Source organism: Felis catus, chromosome B1, assembly GCF_018350175.1.
Source record: "Felis catus isolate Fca126 chromosome B1, F.catus_Fca126_mat1.0, whole genome shotgun sequence".
NCBI lineage: Eukaryota > Metazoa > Chordata > Mammalia > Carnivora > Felidae > Felis > Felis catus.
Window position 1 is genome coordinate 116940211 of NC_058371.1, and position 17185 is coordinate 116957395.

Genomic DNA, 17185 nt, shown 5'->3' on the forward strand with positions numbered 1-17185 from the left:
CTGCAGAAAGTAAAGGAGTGGGTTTCAAAAAGAAATTACAACAAAGCTTACCTAGCTTGAAAAATACTTAAGTAGCATTGGTTTGAATTTACAGGCTCCTACAGTGAGCAGCATAGTACAGCCAAAACAATTAGGAGCTAAATAAATGGGGACTTTCTGGGAATGTCTTTATTTAAAGTCTTTAGCAGGAGAAGATTAGTGAAAGAGGAAAGGTTTTAAGCCCTGAATAGAAAGGGAACTTTACTTAGTAAAGTCTTCACTGTATTCAATTTTTCTGTTGTAATTGTTCTATTGTGAAAAATGTAAAAATTTTGGCTGGATGAGAAAAACTGGGTTTACCCATCTGTTTGTTCATTCAACAAATATTTACTGAGTGCTCATCGTGTAAGGCATTATTCTAGATCAGTAGTTTTCAACCAGCAATGCTGATAAAATTTTGAACAATACTCAAAAACTTCAAGAGACTCTTAATTTCTACCTGCACGTTCATCTACAATTTACAAAAAAAAATTAATGTTTATTTTTGAGAGAGAGAGAGCGACAGAGTATGGGCAGGGGGAGTGGCAGAGAGAGAGGGGGACACAGAATTTGAAACAGACTCCAGGCTCTGAGCTGGCATCACAGAGCCCGAGGCAGGGCTTGAACTCACAAACTGTGAGATCATGACCTGAGCCAAAGTAGGATGCTTAACTGACTGAGCCACCCAGGCTCCCAGTTCATCTACATTCCTGAAGTAAACAGTGGCCAACAAGCAGATCCAGTGGCTGTATTATTTTATGATTTTTAACAAAATCTTCCATGTGGAAGGAAGTTAGAAAGATGCACAACTGCAATGAATAAAGTGTATACTCCATAGATTCACTAGAATATTCCACTCTAAGAATAAAAATCTGATAATTTGAATTATTTAGTTTTTGAAAACTCCTCATCATCACTAACAATGGGGCACACAGCAGGATGAGGATGTTTAATGAAAAACTGGGCTGGAATGTCAAACCATATTGCTCCTCTGGCTTAATTGTCCTTAGTGCTTTGCCATGTTCTATAGCAGTGGTATCCAAAGAGGTACAGATAGCCCAGGAGTTCTTTAAGACAATCCATTTGACATAATGCACCTATGTGCCTAGTACGCATGCTTAATTGGTGTTAGTACCTTCTTTTTCATTTATGAACCTTCAGACAGGGAGACCAGTTTTAGTCCCTGTTCCATGTTGTAGGACATATTTAATCCCTTTGTCTGGAATGCCCACTACCCCCTTGCCCTTAAATAATCCAAATTGGATTTCAAGATTCAGATTTCAGTGTCTCTACTCTTGTTGTATGCTTAAACTCTTTTCCATCACAATTCTTTTTTTTAATGAATATTTACATATATATATATATACACACTTTTTTAATGTTTATTTTTTTATTATTTAAAAAAATATTTATTTATTTAGTTTGAGAGAGAGAAATAGACCATGAGCAGGGCAGGGGCAGAGAGGGAGGGAGACACAGAATCTGAAGCAGGCTCCAGGCTCTGAGCTGTCAGCACAGAGCCTGACGCGGAGCTTGAACTCACGAACAGCAAGGTCATGACCTGAGCTGAAGTCAGATGCTTAACTGACTGAGCCACCCAGGCACCCCATTGTAATGTTTATTTGAGAGGGAGAGAGAGAGCATGAATGGGGGAGGAGCAGAGAGAGAAGGGGACGAGGATCTAAAGCGGGCTCCATGCTGACAGCGGAGAGACCTTTGAGGGGCTTGAACTCACAAACCGTGAGATCATGACCAGAGCCGAAGTTGGATGCTCAACTGACTGAGCCACCCAGGTGCCCCTTTCCCATCACAATTCTTATATTGCTTTCTTATATCTCTAATATAAGAATAACCACTTGATAAGAGGTGGATGCTGTGATGAGCTGATCAGTTCCCTTTCAGGAACAAAAGACTTACTGCCCCAGCTGCAGGGAGTGCCACCTGCAGACAGGCCTTCTTCAGGAACCTCCCCATCATCCCTCCTTCCCAGGATGGCCCCAAGCCAGTAACTTGAAGGGCGATGTAAGGGTCCTTCATCCCACTGGCAACAACTCTAAAGGATCATCTTATCTTTAGGACTTGCCTTTAGAGTTGGCTAAGGCTTCCGTTGAGACCAGATCACAGCACAACTGGTTCTCTCTCAGTTCTGTGCCTTTCCCTTCTCTTCCACAGGTGGTGGTCACAAGCACACAATAAGCTCCTGCACCCTAATCTCCATCTCAGAACCTGCAACCCAGAAACCCAACCTGCAGGCATACCTCAGGCACATACCCCATTGCTGCCATTATTGGTTCATTGCCTGTCACTCAGTGGACTGGGTTTGTTTCTGATGTATTTTTATATTCTCAGGATCTAGGCAGCATCTGGCACATATGAACACCTAGAAATGCTTGTGGAATAAATTCATTAAAACTGAGATCTCCTTTTTCTTTGGCCAAGAAATTATTTCTTTTCTTGTTTAATTATATTTACTTATTTATATTCTCTCTCCCTTTATAGTAAAAGAATTTAGGGCAGTTTAAGCCAAAAGTTAACTGCAATTAAGTAATGGGGAAATAGGAATGACAGAATTATAAAGACAAGTATGTCAATGATACGCATCAATATACTTGTAATTAGTCATTTAATAACTTTTAGTCACTGAGCTGAGCATCTACTATATATCAGGCACTGCTCGAGTGTTAAAATAAGACTAAATCTCTATCCCCAAGGAGAACTACATTCATATGGAAAAGAGAGGTGAAAATGGAACAGTGTAGTTTTAGAGAGCAGTAGGTAAGTAATACAAAGGCTGCAGAAGGGCCTGAACACCTGAAAATATGCTACTTTGGCATATTGATTATTTAAGCTAAAGGCAATTGAGAACGGCCTTTAGGCAAAGTATAAATTTCTTGTGAGAAAGATGCCCTCCCAGCATCAGGATGAGAACATTCTTTTTTTTTTTTTTAAGATTTATTTTTAAGTAATTTCTATACCCAATGATCAGGAGTCACATACTCTTCTGACTGAGCCAGCCAGGTGCTACAGAAAGAGAACATTCTTATTACCAGAGATGGGGAGCTGACACCAAGATGAGTCTGTAGAGACCTCACTAAACCAATCCTTATGTTCTATGAGCTCCCCCCACGTATTTCCTGTTTACTTTCCCACAATTTCACACCCCTGGTCCAAGTCCTTTTTCCCTTTGTCTTGTCACATCTCCACAACTTATCACTCTTTGTTAAAATGGTATATAACCATGGGCCTAGTTGCTCATTTGGGATTTTCACTCCTTTCTGTGAAGCCCTCCATGCCATGTAAAAATATTAACATCAAATAAAATGTATATGATTTTTTCCTGTTGGTCTGTCTTTAGTGAGTTCAACTCACTGGTTCCAGCCACAGAAGCTAGGAGAAAAAAAGAAAATATCTTTCCTTCCCTATACCTCTTGAGGTAGGATGGTCAGGGAAGGACTCTCCCAGGTGAGCCAAGGCCTCAATGAGGAGAATCCTTCCCAGCTGAGATTTGAGGGAAGAAATGCTTAGGCAAGGAAAACAGCTACTCTAAAGGCCAAGCATTCAGTACAAATTGGACTCTAAGCCTCAGGAAGCTAAATGCAGTAAATTGCTTGTTTTTATCTGGGAAGGAGACATGTTTTAATTCTTAAGAAGAGCCAAAGCGTTTCCTTGAATAAAACTGGATGGCACTGAGAGAGGTAAACAATGTCTTCATCAACTATTTCACAACAAAGAAAGAAGCAGAAATCTGTGACAGCTTTTTGTAGTGACATGGGAGACCTATCATTAAGAAGCATTCTGGAAAGACAATTCTGTAAGGGGCTGCAATGACTCAAAGTTCTTAGAGCAGTTGCTTGATGACATGACCTTTAAGTTCTCCTCTTTGAGTCAGGACTGGATGTCAGACAGTCAAGATTGCATTCTCTATCGAGGGGCTCAGCACAGGTATCCTAGAGTGTTCATTTATTCTCCGATTCATTAATCAGCAAAGAAATTGTTCAGAACAACCTAGGACAAAGGCTTTTAATCACAACACTATCTTCCTGCTGCATTTAAGACTCCCAATTTAGGCTGACTTCATAGAATTCTATGGAAATATCACCTACCAGATGATGAGCTGCTTGTTCCCAGTAACTAATTCTACTCTTTTTCACTTGCACATGCACACACCTCCACTCCTCCTACCCATCCCATCCCTGTGGCTGTAGACAAGGGTTCTCAGTGTTTTGGTTGTATATGAGTTTTGGAGATGCAAATAAACAAATGACAAGGGCCTAAAGTTAAAGAAATAATGTCAAGATAATCAAGGAAGTGGGAAATGGAGATCATCAAGCTATTACTACATGACAGGTTTGCTTAACCTAACTTTGTAATTCTGTTTCCTGACAATTAAACAAAAAGAGCATTTATTATACAGCAACACTCCTGCAGGGGAGTGTCACAATCACTCCCCAAAAAGGATATGTATTCCAAAGTGAAACATTTAGTAGCCTTCATCATTGTAGCAGAGGAATGTTACCCCATTACAAAACATGTACCACAACCCTCAAATTGCTTTGACTTCTCGTTACTAATAAACCACCCAGATGAATACCTACTATGTCAAGGAACTAGATGCATCCTATTTGCAAATATTTAAAGCATCTGAGTTCAAAGCCAAGCTCTACCACCTGAAAGAGTTTAGGACATGACATCTTAAAATATGTTGCATTGGTATATTAATAATTTTGAGCCAAAGGCACTTGATAAACAGCAGATGCAGGGAGAGGCTTTCTATGCGCTCTATTTGCCTAAAGACAGATCCTCCAAAAGGAACTCAACTGTCATAAATCTCCTCCTCAGGAGTTTCTTTTTCTTTTTCTTTTTCTTTTCAAGTTTATCTATTTATGTTGAGAGGGGGAGGGGGCGGAGACAGAGGGAGAGAAAATCTGAATCAGGCTCTGCACTGTCAGCATGGAGCTCGATGTGGGGCTTGAACTCACGAACTGTGAGACATTGACCTAAGCTGAAGTTGGACACTCAGCCAGCTGAGCCACCCAGGTGCCCCTCTAAGGAGTTTCATCAATTGGGGAACATTGACTCTTATCATAGGAGAGAAAACAAGACGTTGACACCATACCCAGGCAAACTGTCACAAACTGTTATGTCCCCATCTATTCTTCTCAAGACCCATTCATCTTTCATAAACGACTTACTCTCCCCTAAGTGGCCTACATTTCCTTTTCCCTTCCCTATTATGGTGCTATCTAAGCTCTCAAATCTCCCCATTGTGGGAACATGCATTTTTTTCCTATGATGCTACCCAGCAGGTAATATTAAAAATTAGTACACTTGTATACCTTTTCTCCTGTTAATCTGCCTGTTGTCAGTTTATTTCATAGGTCCAGCTATTGAACCCAGGAGAGTAAAGTCTTTCCTTCCCTACACACTTATTTTTTTCAACTATGAAACCAGAACTGAAAAGGTGTTGGGATTAAATAATAATGTGTGAAAGTCCCTGGGCCAGCGTGGTTGCTAGCAGATGACAGTCACTCAGTCTGTACCTTTCCTTCTTTCACTTTTCACACCTAGTACAGAATAAGGGCCACATCCCAAACATAGCTTACAACCAAAAACCACTTATAAGCAGCCTCCCTTGAGTGTGCAAATAGAGGCCAACATATCACGTCTATACATTTAACACTTGTGAGTCAAGCTGGCAAACTGTTAAATAAAATGTTATGTCTTTCTATATTGATAAATATACCTTCATAATAACCTGAAAGGCCAAGTTCAAATTTAGATTTTTCAGCTCCCTCAGAGGCAGGAGGCCTGGTCATGATCTCACAATTCGTCAGTTCAAGCCCCGTGTCAGGCTCTGTGCTGACAGCTCAGAACCTGGAGCCTGCTTCACATTCTGTGTCTTCTTCTCTCTCTGCCCTGCCCCACTTGCCCACTCAGTCTCTCTCTCTCTCTCTCTCTCTCTCAAAAATAAAAATAAACATTAAAAAATTTTAAAAAGAAAGTTATATCTACAGTCCCATAAGTAGAACACAGGAATACATTTTCTTATCACAATGTGATTATGGTAGAATTGCTCCAACTTTCTTGATTTCTGGAACTCACCCTTTGCTTAATTCAAATTACTTCCAAAAAACATAAAATACCTTTACTAAAAAAGAAGGAAAGTAAAATATCGTGCTTCTTTTTGGTTTCTATGCATGTGATGAGACAGAAGTTACCTAGATTTACAGGTGCCTTGCCTTTTATAAAGATTTACCCTTCAAACTATGAAATACACCTTATTTATGTTGGTGTTACATTACTGATCCAAGTACTTCCCACTTCACTAACGGGTGTATAAAGGCAGGTAAAAAAGGACTTAATACTCAAAGAAAAGGAGGAACACAAAGGACTTGTAGCACTGAGATAGAAACGTGCACAGACAGCTGCACAATTGGTTTTATTCCACCCTTCACTAGGCCCAAAACAGAAATCACCAAATCTCCCAGGGTTAACTGCTCCTCCTTCTCACTTACAGATTGTCTTTATTCTTTTTTTTTATGTCTATTTATTTATTTATTTTGAGAGACAGAGAGAGAGAGAGACAGAGAGAGAGAGAGCGCACGTGTGAGCAGGGAAGGGGTAGAGAGGGAGAGAGAGATTCCCAAGCAGGTTCCATGCTCTGTGTGGAGCCTGATGTGGGGCTTAATCTGACTGTGAGATCACAACCAGAGCTGAAATCAAGAATTGGTTGCTTAACCATATGAGCCACCCAGACGCCCCAGATTGGTCTGTATTTTTAAAAATCACTACAAATTAAATGTTCCCATAATCTTACCACATCTAACTTATTATTTGAGCCATTTGTCCTCACACGACAATATATGTTATTCTGTATATCACTCATGTAGTAGGTTGGTTCATCGGCATGGTAAGAACACCTTAGGCTTTTATAAAAACAACCAAGCAATCTTTTCTTAATGAGAATGATATGATAGTCTTTGCAAAAATAAGAAAGCACCATGGACCTATAATGAATTAGAGATACAAATTTGACTTCTGTTATCAGCAACAGTGATGGCATTTTACTCATCCACTTTTATTTTTTCACCTGATACTTGATAAGCAAGAATACACAGTGGCCAAAAAATTAACCAGAGTCTTAGGGTGGCCATATGGGATAAAAGTAACTGATCCACTGTCTTAGTCAGTTGGGGCTGCTATAACAAAAATACCATAGACTGGGTGGCTTAAACAACAAATATTTATTTCTCATAGTTCTGGAGGCTAGGAAGCCCAAGTTCAAGGCAGATCCAGTGTCTGCTAAGGGACTCCTTCCTAGCTGATAGATGGCTACCTTCTCAAACCTTCACACGGCAGAGAGCAGAGAGCAGGAGCAAGGTCTCTCATGCCTCTTTTTATAAGGTACTAATCTCATTCAGCAGGGTTTTACCCTCATGACCTGATTACCTCCCTCAAACCCCACCTCCAAATAACATCACGCTGGCTTCAATATGTGAATTTGGAGGGGACATAAACATTCATCCCGTATCACCCACACTGAGAGGAAATGTACAAAGTCAGTCATATCAATCACGTAGGGTTTTCAGAAAAAGCTGCTGAGTGTTAATCAATAAACTTTTCATAAAAAGTCTTAATCATTGCAGAGATATGTCTCAAGTATACATACACAACTATACATAATCATAGATTAGATAGATAATCCACATATAATCATACACAAAATCACTTCCCAAAGAAAAGAGTTTTAAGAAAGCAGCCAGTGAGTTTCCCCAGCTTTGATCCCTCTCTGTGGTTCTCAGTAAAATGGCAATGAGGAACTGAGCTAGCTTGGAAGCTGAGGTGACATAGCTCTTGTGATGAATGCAAGAGGAGGAATGAGTGGACTTAGGGTCTGCTGTGCTCTGAAAGGTAGGGTCAGGAAAGAAGTAGGCTTCTACTAAGAATTATTTGTTATATAGGCAATTCTGTACATTTTCATCCCTAATATATTTCTTTCTACTGAAGGATCATCTTTATTAATGGCAACCTGTACCTGCACATTCGAAGATACAAGGGTTATCAATTCAGGCTCTGATGCCTTTCCTTACACTGATTCCCTACCTAGACCACATCATTCAAATCATTCATTCTATTTGAAAGTTACTGAGGGCTTACAGTGTGCTGGGCATGATTCTAAGTGCAAACGTGGAAGAGTTACCAAGACAGATAGGGTCTCCCTCATGGACTGGGGGATGAGACACAGGAGAGGAAATAAGAGTCAATAGTAGTCAAGAAACAAGGAAACAGACTACATAATTTCAGATAGAGATAAGTACGATGAGAAAGTTAAAACACTCTTCTCTCCCCATTCTGTTCTTTCTCCAGGTGCCCACCTTATCAGCTCTTAACAACAACGTTTTCCAACAACCTCCCCTGCCCAAACCTGAATAGACGATTTCCTCCTTTTATGGACCCACCGATCCCACCTGTAGTCTGTCATGCTGCTTTATTGCATTTGTTTACCTGTCTTATCTTTCCCAATGAGACTTTAAGCCCCTTTGGAGTAAAGGTCATTTTTTTTTCTTAATGGTTTTGTAGTTGTAATCCCTGGCACATGTTCTGTTTTGCTCACCACATAACATATTCAATACATGCCAATTAACTGAACAAATCTGTTGAAGGCATAAAGAAGCCATTAACAGTAGGCGAGCAAAAAACTATTGTAAAACCTGAGGCTTAATGACTATGTTGTTGTGATCACAACCTTCTACAAAATTTTATGATACTCTCATTAGGACCATGTTCTACTGTTTAGTAGCTCTCACCCAGTGTACCATTTAAAAAAAAAAAATTTGTAACGTTTTATTTTTGAGACAGAGAGAGACAGAGCATGAACGGGGGAGGGGCAGAGAGAGAGAGGGAGACACAGAATCGGAAGCAGGCTCCAGGCTCTGAGCCATCAGCCCAGAGCCCGATGCGGGCCTCGAACTCATGGACCGCGAGATCGTGACCTGAGCTGAAGTCGGACACTTAACCGACTGAGCCACCCAGGCGCCCCTCAGTGTACCATTTTTAAAGAAACTACAATTTAGGATTCTCACTGCTAAAGTGATGTCAGCCAGAAATTGAACTGAACAGGTTAGACTATCTAGTATGAGTTAAGAGGTTAGCCCACGGGCACCAAAGAAAGGCCTTAGGTTTCCCAAAACCCAGAGAGGATGCTCAAAGAGACAGAGCAGTGAATGGTATTACTCAACTAGCATCACAGCTGCTGAAGGACTCTGGCTAAATAATCCGAGGCCTCTTTCCAGTATTGAAAAGCACACCGTGACCTCACAATGGCTTTGGGCCATCCATCCAAGGGCTCTAACCAGCTCAGATCTTTATTCAGTGCCTCCTAGGGAACCACCAGTTCCAAAGTAGGCAGAGGGAAAATCTCTTGACATTGCGATAATAAAAAAATTCTAAAGTTCATTTAGGATCCATCTGCATGATAATGGGTATAATGCAGATCAGAGCGTAAACCCAACAGAACTGTTTTGAATGTTAACGAGAAAATGTTTTCTATTGTTGCCAAAGCAGTTACAGAAGAATCACACTAAAAGCTCTAATAGGTATTACATAGCAGACTTGGATTTTATTAAAAGTTACATCTAAAAAATGTTGCTTATCAGGGGCCAGCCTATTTTTACAGCTCTGATGTTCTCCTCTACATTCCCTGATGATTTTTCTCCTACACAGACGATTCTAGGAACATGGGTTAACTTCTGGATCTTTTCTTCTACCTTCAAAAACGACCCGGGGCGCCTAGGTGGCTCAGTCGGTTAAGCTTCCAACTTCAGCTCAGGTCATGAACTCGCGGTCTGTGAGTTTGAGCCCTACGTTGGGCTCTGTGCTGACAGCTCAGAGCCTGGAGCCTGCTTCAAATTCTGTGTCTCCCTCTCTCTCTGCCTCTCCCCTGCTCACACTCTTCCTCTCTGTGTCTCTCAAAAACAAATAAATGTTGGAAAAAAAAAAGAAAACAGGATCCATCAGGGCACAGGGAAGTCACAAATCGAATGGAGGGGCTCCTGGGTGGCTCAGTCAGTTAAGCATCCAACTTTGGCTCAGGTCATGATATCACAGTTTGTGGGTTTGGGTCCCACGTTGGGCTCTGTGCTGACAGCTCGGAGCCTGGAGCCTGCTTCAGATTCTGTGTCTCCCTCTCTCTCTGCCTCTCCCCCTGCTTGCACTCTGTCTCTGTCTCTCAAGAATAAGTAAATGTTAAAAAAACAAAAACAAAAGTCTTCAACTCAAGAAGACTAAAAAACAAACAAACAAACAAACAAAAAAAAGCAACACCAATCCAATGGAGTGCATAAGAAGCCTGAGGTCTTCTGCAAAGTAACCAGCAAACATTTGCTGTCTTCTGTGGTCGCAGAAGTTTTTTGGTATTTTTGTTTTTTTTTTAACTAAGTTTAGGAAGTGAAGAGCAAAAAATATTTTCCATTTTTATTTTGCTAATGGAAAATCTGGACCAAAAAGATGCTGAATTAGTGAATCTCAGGCAGAATAAATATGTTATAAGAGATAAAGCCATAGGCTTTTACTGAATTTGTATATGTGGTCTCTTCATCAGAGGACAGAAAAGAGTTGAAATAGATTAGTAGATTTGTAAATTTGATTAATAAAGGGAAAGTCCTACCCTATCATTATTATTCCAATTATTCCTAAAATAAAAAATAACACCATTTACTGAGCACCTACCATGTGTCAGCCAATATGCCAGGCGTTTTATGTTATTACCTGATTTCATTCTTTCAGCAATACTGTGGTAAGTCTCACTGTCCCACTTTCACAGATAGGGAAACTGAGGCTCAGAAATTTCAAGTAATTTGCTCAAAGTCTTATAGTTAGAAAGTTGGAAGAGCCAAGACTGCAAGACAAATGTATCTGACTTTAAAATTTGCACTTTCCAAAGTATCCATTGCTTTGAGTAAAGTGTCATTGCCTTTGAAAGTTTCAAAGATCAAATAATACCCTTCTTTCGTTTTTAGAAAGGCCCTTTAAGGGTAAGACTTGACTCTGCATTTTAATCCTGAATGATCAGGATTTTTTTTTTTTTTAAAGCATTAACTTGTAGCAGGCAGCTTTAAAGATTTCATTAAAATTAATTTAGTTTAATTCATTTGTGTAACTAAGCCTGAGTACTTTTTTTTTTTCCAGAAAGAGACCTACTAATACAAGGGTATTCTCTTGGTCTTTCTAGCCACGTCAAATTTTTCAGTCCAGAATGACAGCTTGTGGTAGGATTATACGAGCTCGAACTCATAGTGTGCTCAAAGCAGGAGAGGCAGGGTCTGGGGATCACATAACAGGTACTGCAGTGGGTACTTAAAACATGGCACAATATCAACATCAAAATGAAGTTTACTAAACAGGTGACCTTCAAGAGAAAGAGAGGAAAAAGGGTGGATGGAAAGGGATAGACATTCAGGGACTTAAACAGGATGTTTTATAATAACTGTGCCAAATTATCTTATGACTATCACAAAATAAACTGAAGTTATTTCCTCAAAAGTCATTCAATCTAAGCATGCTAAACATCTCTTACCATATTTGGATGCTATTCGATTCACTCTAAAGGAATGAACACCTATGTGATTTTCAGCAAATCCTATTATACCAACCCAGTGACTAACATTCCTCGTTTTTCACAGACATGATTGCAGTTTCATGCCCCTATTTAAGATAACCACAATCCCAGTTCAGTACAATTACTTAGATAGATCTCATGGTATGACATCCCACACTGATCTATTGAGAGAAACTATCTTTTGTTGGTTTCTAAATCATTTGCTTTCTAGTGCTTCCCACTTTTTAAATTGGCTGGAGGAGGGAGAAGGAAGGGAGAAAGACAGCAGGAAAAAATATTACTCTCCCCAGAAAAAAAAAATATATTAAGAATAATTCAGAATTGGCTCGTTAACGATTAAAGCACATGAAAAATTTTTCCTATAATTTATGAATGACATTTACTTTCATTTTCTTATTGGTTTTTTTGTTTCCTTATTTTCCTTATTTCTTTCCTTACAGAGAAGGTAATATTCGCTTTCCCCTTTGCCTGAAGTGATTTCCTTGCGAATGGAAGAGTAGGAGAAAGCAGCTGGGAGTGCAGTAGTCTAGGTCAATTGATTTGTTGGTGGTTACCTTGTAGTTTCTGGTTGTATTCGGTCCTGTCAGACTGACTCCTCCTCAAAGTACCAGAGTGGTCCCCAGAAATACTGCTGTCAACCACTGTGTCTGTCTTCCTTCTCTCCAGCATATACAGCCTGGGCCTCAGGAAGGTCAGGTTCTTTTTCTTGGTGCCCATGTTTTCTTTCCCAGTGGCTTCTTTGGGATCCATCTGAGGCCAAGACAAGCTTTTGAGACTTGTAGGCAATGGCTGTTTGCTAAATTGCCTCAGGGCCGGGGTTGAAGGCACCAGAGTAAAGAGTTGAACAGCCCCCTTCTTACTAAAAGGCTTCACTAAAAGCTGTGAAGTTTACCTGGCTGTGACTGCCACCTCTCCAGAGTCCCAGAGCCCCACCCCTATGAGGTCATTGGTTTTTATGCCTAGAATCCTACAGGGGAAGCTGCCACCTGTTACCAGAGAGACCTGCAGCACTGAACTAGGCAAAGCAGGGACTGTGCTGTCACATGCTACCGGAGCAAACAAAAATCTCATTGTGTGTGGCGAGGCTGGGGGTTGGTTGGGGGAAACGGGAGAACAGGGTGGGGTAGGGCAGAAGGGAAGCACACACTCGAGAGTAACCTGCAGCTTGTGGGTTTAATGTGTGCCTGTGGGTGTGTACAGGTGCACTGGGAGATTGCGCTGTGGTCTGCTGCCTGGAGGCAGACGTGGGCTTGCGTGTGACTTTTGGCTAGAGTCACCCACATGTGACCCACAGAGTTAGTGTGGTGCTATTAGAATTTTTTTAAACCTTTATTGTTTCTTTTTGTTAATGCTTATTTCTGAGAGACAGAGAGAGAGAGAGAGAGAGAGAGAGAGAGAGAGAGAGAGAGTGCAGGGGAGGAGCAGAGAGAGAAGGGGACACAGAATCCAAAGCAGGCTCCAGGCTTCAAGCTGTCAGCACAGAGCCTGATGCGGGGCTCAAACCCATGAACCACAAGATCATGACCTGAGCCGAAGTGGAACTCCTTTAACTGACTGAGCCACCCAGTCTCCCCGGGGCTATTAGAATTTACATGTGCATCACAACAGTGGGGACAGAATCACTTTTAGGGATTACCGTGTGCACTCAAAAGTCATACTTCCGCCTTTACAAATATTCACAAACTGTTTACTAAAAACATATTTGCCAAACCCTGATCCACATTCTTGAGGAAAGGAGCATTCTCATTTGAGAGGCATCTGGCAGCAGGCACAAGACGAGGAAATGTCCATAGAAGCCTGGAGACTTTTGAGGTCTCTCTTCCACACATTGCCCTGCACTAAATTAACCCTTTCATGGTCCCAACCCTGTTCTTGGTTCTGGTGCTTAGGAAAAGAAGCACTGTGTCAGGGTGTAATTTCTGTGAGATCTTTTACCGGTCCTTTCACAGATGGAGTGCGGGAAACTCACCCCGGGAACAGAAGGGAAGGAAAAATGTTTGAAACTGAGAAGAGACATGAAGAATGTGGAAAGGACAGGGGCAGTGATTGGGAGGGAGTAAGGCAAATACTGACGTGCCTTTCATTAATTTTTTTTGAAGTTGTTTTTCCTTGGAGTTACTGAGATTTCTCAAGGGGGAAATTCACGGAAGCCCTGGAGATGTACTGAATGTTCTGTATGCCCTCGTTAACGAAAAGAGGAAAGCAAATTCTCTTTTATCGTAAAGGTATTGCCAAAATCCAGCTTTGTGCTACCCATTCTGAATCATGGCTAAGTCTTGTTAGACAAGGTTGATAAATGAGGAAAAAAAGATAAATACCATTTTCCAATCAAGATGTGTGGGCTGAATATAGTTTGCATAATTACCTTAAAAGATAAATGACAAATCTTCACCCACTGTAGAGATATCTATATATAGCTTGGCATATTGAATGGTTTTTGTTTAATATAATTGATAATCTTTTTTATAACAAGCCCTCCCAAGCATATATAATAAATGCTTTAAAAGGCACACTCACAAACATGTAAAATGAGCTTGATTTCTGTTAACAATGTCTCAATTATATTCTAATCTATATATATATTTTATATATATAATATAATTATATATATATATATATATATATATATATATGATATGTTTGCATATGTGTACCTGGTAACTAACAGCGATATACTACTTAGGTATAGTGCTACTGAAAACTTGTGCCATTAAAACTATAGGACTTATGAGAAATATGGGGTTAAGGATACAGCACTCAAGAACTTTGTCAGTGATCCATAAAAAACAGATAGAAAATTGAAAAAAAATGGTAACAGAGTTTAAATGTGATAAACGGTTAAGAAACACATTAATGGTACAATAGGGACACTTGTGTGGCTCAATCAGTTGTGTATCCGATTACTGATTTCAGCTCAGGTCATGATCCCAGGGTCATGGGATTGAGCCCTGCATGGGCTCCACGCTGAGTACAGAGCCTGCTTAGGATTCTACCCCCCCACCTCCCCTTCCCCTCTTGTGCTCTCTCTCTTACAAAAAAAGTGTAATAAATATGGTAGTTTATGCTGAAAAAGAACTGAAGGAAACTTTTGGAAGTGGGCTTTTAGAAGGGTCACAGTTTATGGATCATGAAAGAAGACGTATGCGAAATCAGATTGAAATGTATACCAGTAGAGGTGGATGAGCATGGCTCATAGGCCAGGCAGTGAACTGAAATCACTGGTAATTTTGTGGGGTGCACATGTATGAATTTTGTGTATTCCTTTGTGGTTCGGGGCACCTGGATACAGTTTTCTGCATTCACCTAATGTTTCAAGTGGATGAAATCACACATAAGCAAATATGTAGTTGTGTTATGCTCAGTTTCCTAAAATATCCATCTTGTTGGAACAAATTTGTGTTTTTACAACAAGCGTTATAGCAGAACTGACTCTGCTAGCTTTATTGTATTTTTAAATTTTATCATTTGCAAAGATACATAATATAACTACTATGGATTCAGTAGTAAATATGTCTTTTGTTTATTTTTTATTTTTATTTTTTATTTTTTTAAATATGAAATTTCTTGTCAAATTGGTTTCCGTACAACATCCAGTGCTCATCCCAGCAGGTACCTTCCTCAATGCCCATCACCCACTTTCCCCTCCCTCCCACCCACCTCCCCCGTCAACCCTCAGTTTATTCTCAGAGTCTCTTATGGTTTGCCACTTTCCCTCTCTGTAAGTGTTTTTTTCTCCTTCCCCTCCCCCATGGTCTTCTGTTAAGTTTCTCAGGATCCATATAAGAGTGAAAACATGCGGTATCTGTCTTTCTCTGTATGACTTATTTCACTTAGCATAACACTCTCCAGTTCCATCCATGTTGCTACAAAAGGCCAGATTTCATTCTTTCTCATTGCCAAGTAGTATTCCATTGTATATATAAACCACAATTTCTTTATCCATTCATCAGTTGATGGACATTTAGGCTCTTTCCATAATTTGGCTATTGTTGAAAGTGCTGCTATAAACATTGGGCTACAAGTGCCCCTGTGCATCAGCACTCCTGTATCCCTTGGGTCAATTCCTAACAGTGCTACTGCTGGGTCATAGGGTAGGTCTATTTTTAATTTTTTTTTAAATTTTTTTTTCAACGTTTATTTATTTTTGGGACAGAGAGAGACAGAGCATGAACGGTGGAGGGGCAGAGAGAGAGGGAGACACAGAATCGGAAACAGGCTCCAGGCTCCGAGCCATCAGCCCAGAGCCTGACGCGGGGCTTGAACTCACGGACCGCGAGATCGTGACCTGGCTGAAGTCGGACGCTTAACCGAATGCACCACCCAGGCGCCCCAATTAATTTTTTGAGGAACCTCCACACTGTTTTCCAGAGTGGCTGCACCAGTTTGCATTCACACCAATAGTGCAAGAGCGTTCCCGTTTCTCCATATTCTCTCCAGCATCTATAGTCTCCTGATTTGTTCATTTTGGCCACTCTGACTGGCATGAGGTGATATCTGAATGTGGTTTTCACTTGTATTTCCCTAATGAGGAGTGATGTTGAGCATCTTTTCATGTGCCTGTTGGCCATGTGGATGTCTTCTTTGGAGAAGTGTCTATTCATGTCTTCTGCCCATTTCTTCACTGGATTATTTGTTCTTCGGGTGTGGAGTTTGGTGAGCTCTTTATAGATTTTGGATACTAGCCCTTTATCTGATAGGTCATTTGCAAATATCTTTTCCCGTTCCATTGATTGCCTTTTAGTTTTGTTGATTGTTTCCTTTGCAGTGCAGAAGCTTGTTATCTTGATGAGGTCCCAATAGTTCATTTTTGCTTTTAATTTCCCTTGCCTTTGGAGATGTGTCAAGTAAGAAATTGCTGCAGCTGAGCTCAGAGAGGTCTTTCCCTGCTTTCTCCTCTAGGGTTTTGATGGTTTCCTGTCTCACATTCAGGTCCTTTATCCATTTTGAGTTTATTTTTGTAAATGGTGTGAGAAAGTGGTATAGTTTCAATCTTCTGCATGTTGCTGTCCAGTTCTCCCAGCACCATTTGTTAAAGAGACTGTCTTTTTTCCATTGGATGTTCTTTCCTGCTTTGTCAAAGATGAGTTGGCCATACGTTTGTGGGTCTAGTCCTGGGGTTTCTATTCTATTCCATTGGTCTATGTGTCTGTTTTTGTGCCAGTACTATGCTGTCTTGATGATGACAGCTTTGTAGTAGAGGCTAAAGTCTGGGACTGTGATGCCTCCTGCTTTGGTCTTCTTCTTCAAAATTACCTTGCCTAGTTGGGGTCTTTTGTGGTTCCATATGAATCTTAGGATTGCTTGTTCTAGCTTTGAGAAGAATGCTGGTGCAATTTTATTGGGATTGCATTGAATGTGTAGATAGCTTTGGTAGTATTGACATTTTAACAATATTTATTCTTCCAATCCATGAAGATGGAATGTTTTTCCATTTCTTTATGTCTTCTTCAATTTACTTCATAAGCTTTCTATGGTTTTCAGCATACAGATCTTTTACATCTTTGGTTCGGTTTATTCCTAGGTGTTTTATGCTTCTTGGTGCAATTGTGA

At 40.4% G+C, this 17185-nt stretch overlaps 1 protein-coding gene and 1 long non-coding RNA gene across 4 annotated transcripts in view; one reads left to right on the forward strand and one right to left on the reverse strand.

Annotated features, from left to right (window-relative positions):
- Positions 1–2429, forward strand: part of LOC123384997 — a 31457-nt gene extending 29028 nt beyond the window's left edge. For both annotated transcript variants that reach the window (XR_006596893.1, XR_006596892.1), the window contains exon 3: positions 2191–2429. This is a non-coding gene — a long non-coding RNA (uncharacterized LOC123384997). The remainder of the gene's footprint in view (positions 1–2190) is intronic.
- The window catches only part of ARHGEF38 (Rho guanine nucleotide exchange factor 38), a 131406-nt gene extending 118762 nt beyond the window's left edge, over positions 1–12644 (reverse strand). For both annotated transcript variants that reach the window (XM_045056035.1, XM_003985118.5), the window contains exon 1: positions 12190–12644. In XM_045056035.1, coding sequence (XP_044911970.1) covers positions 12190–12385 — 196 coding nt within the window. In that variant the 5' untranslated portion in view covers positions 12386–12644. The remainder of the gene's footprint in view (positions 1–12189) is intronic.
- Positions 12645–17185: the final 4541 nt, after the last annotated feature.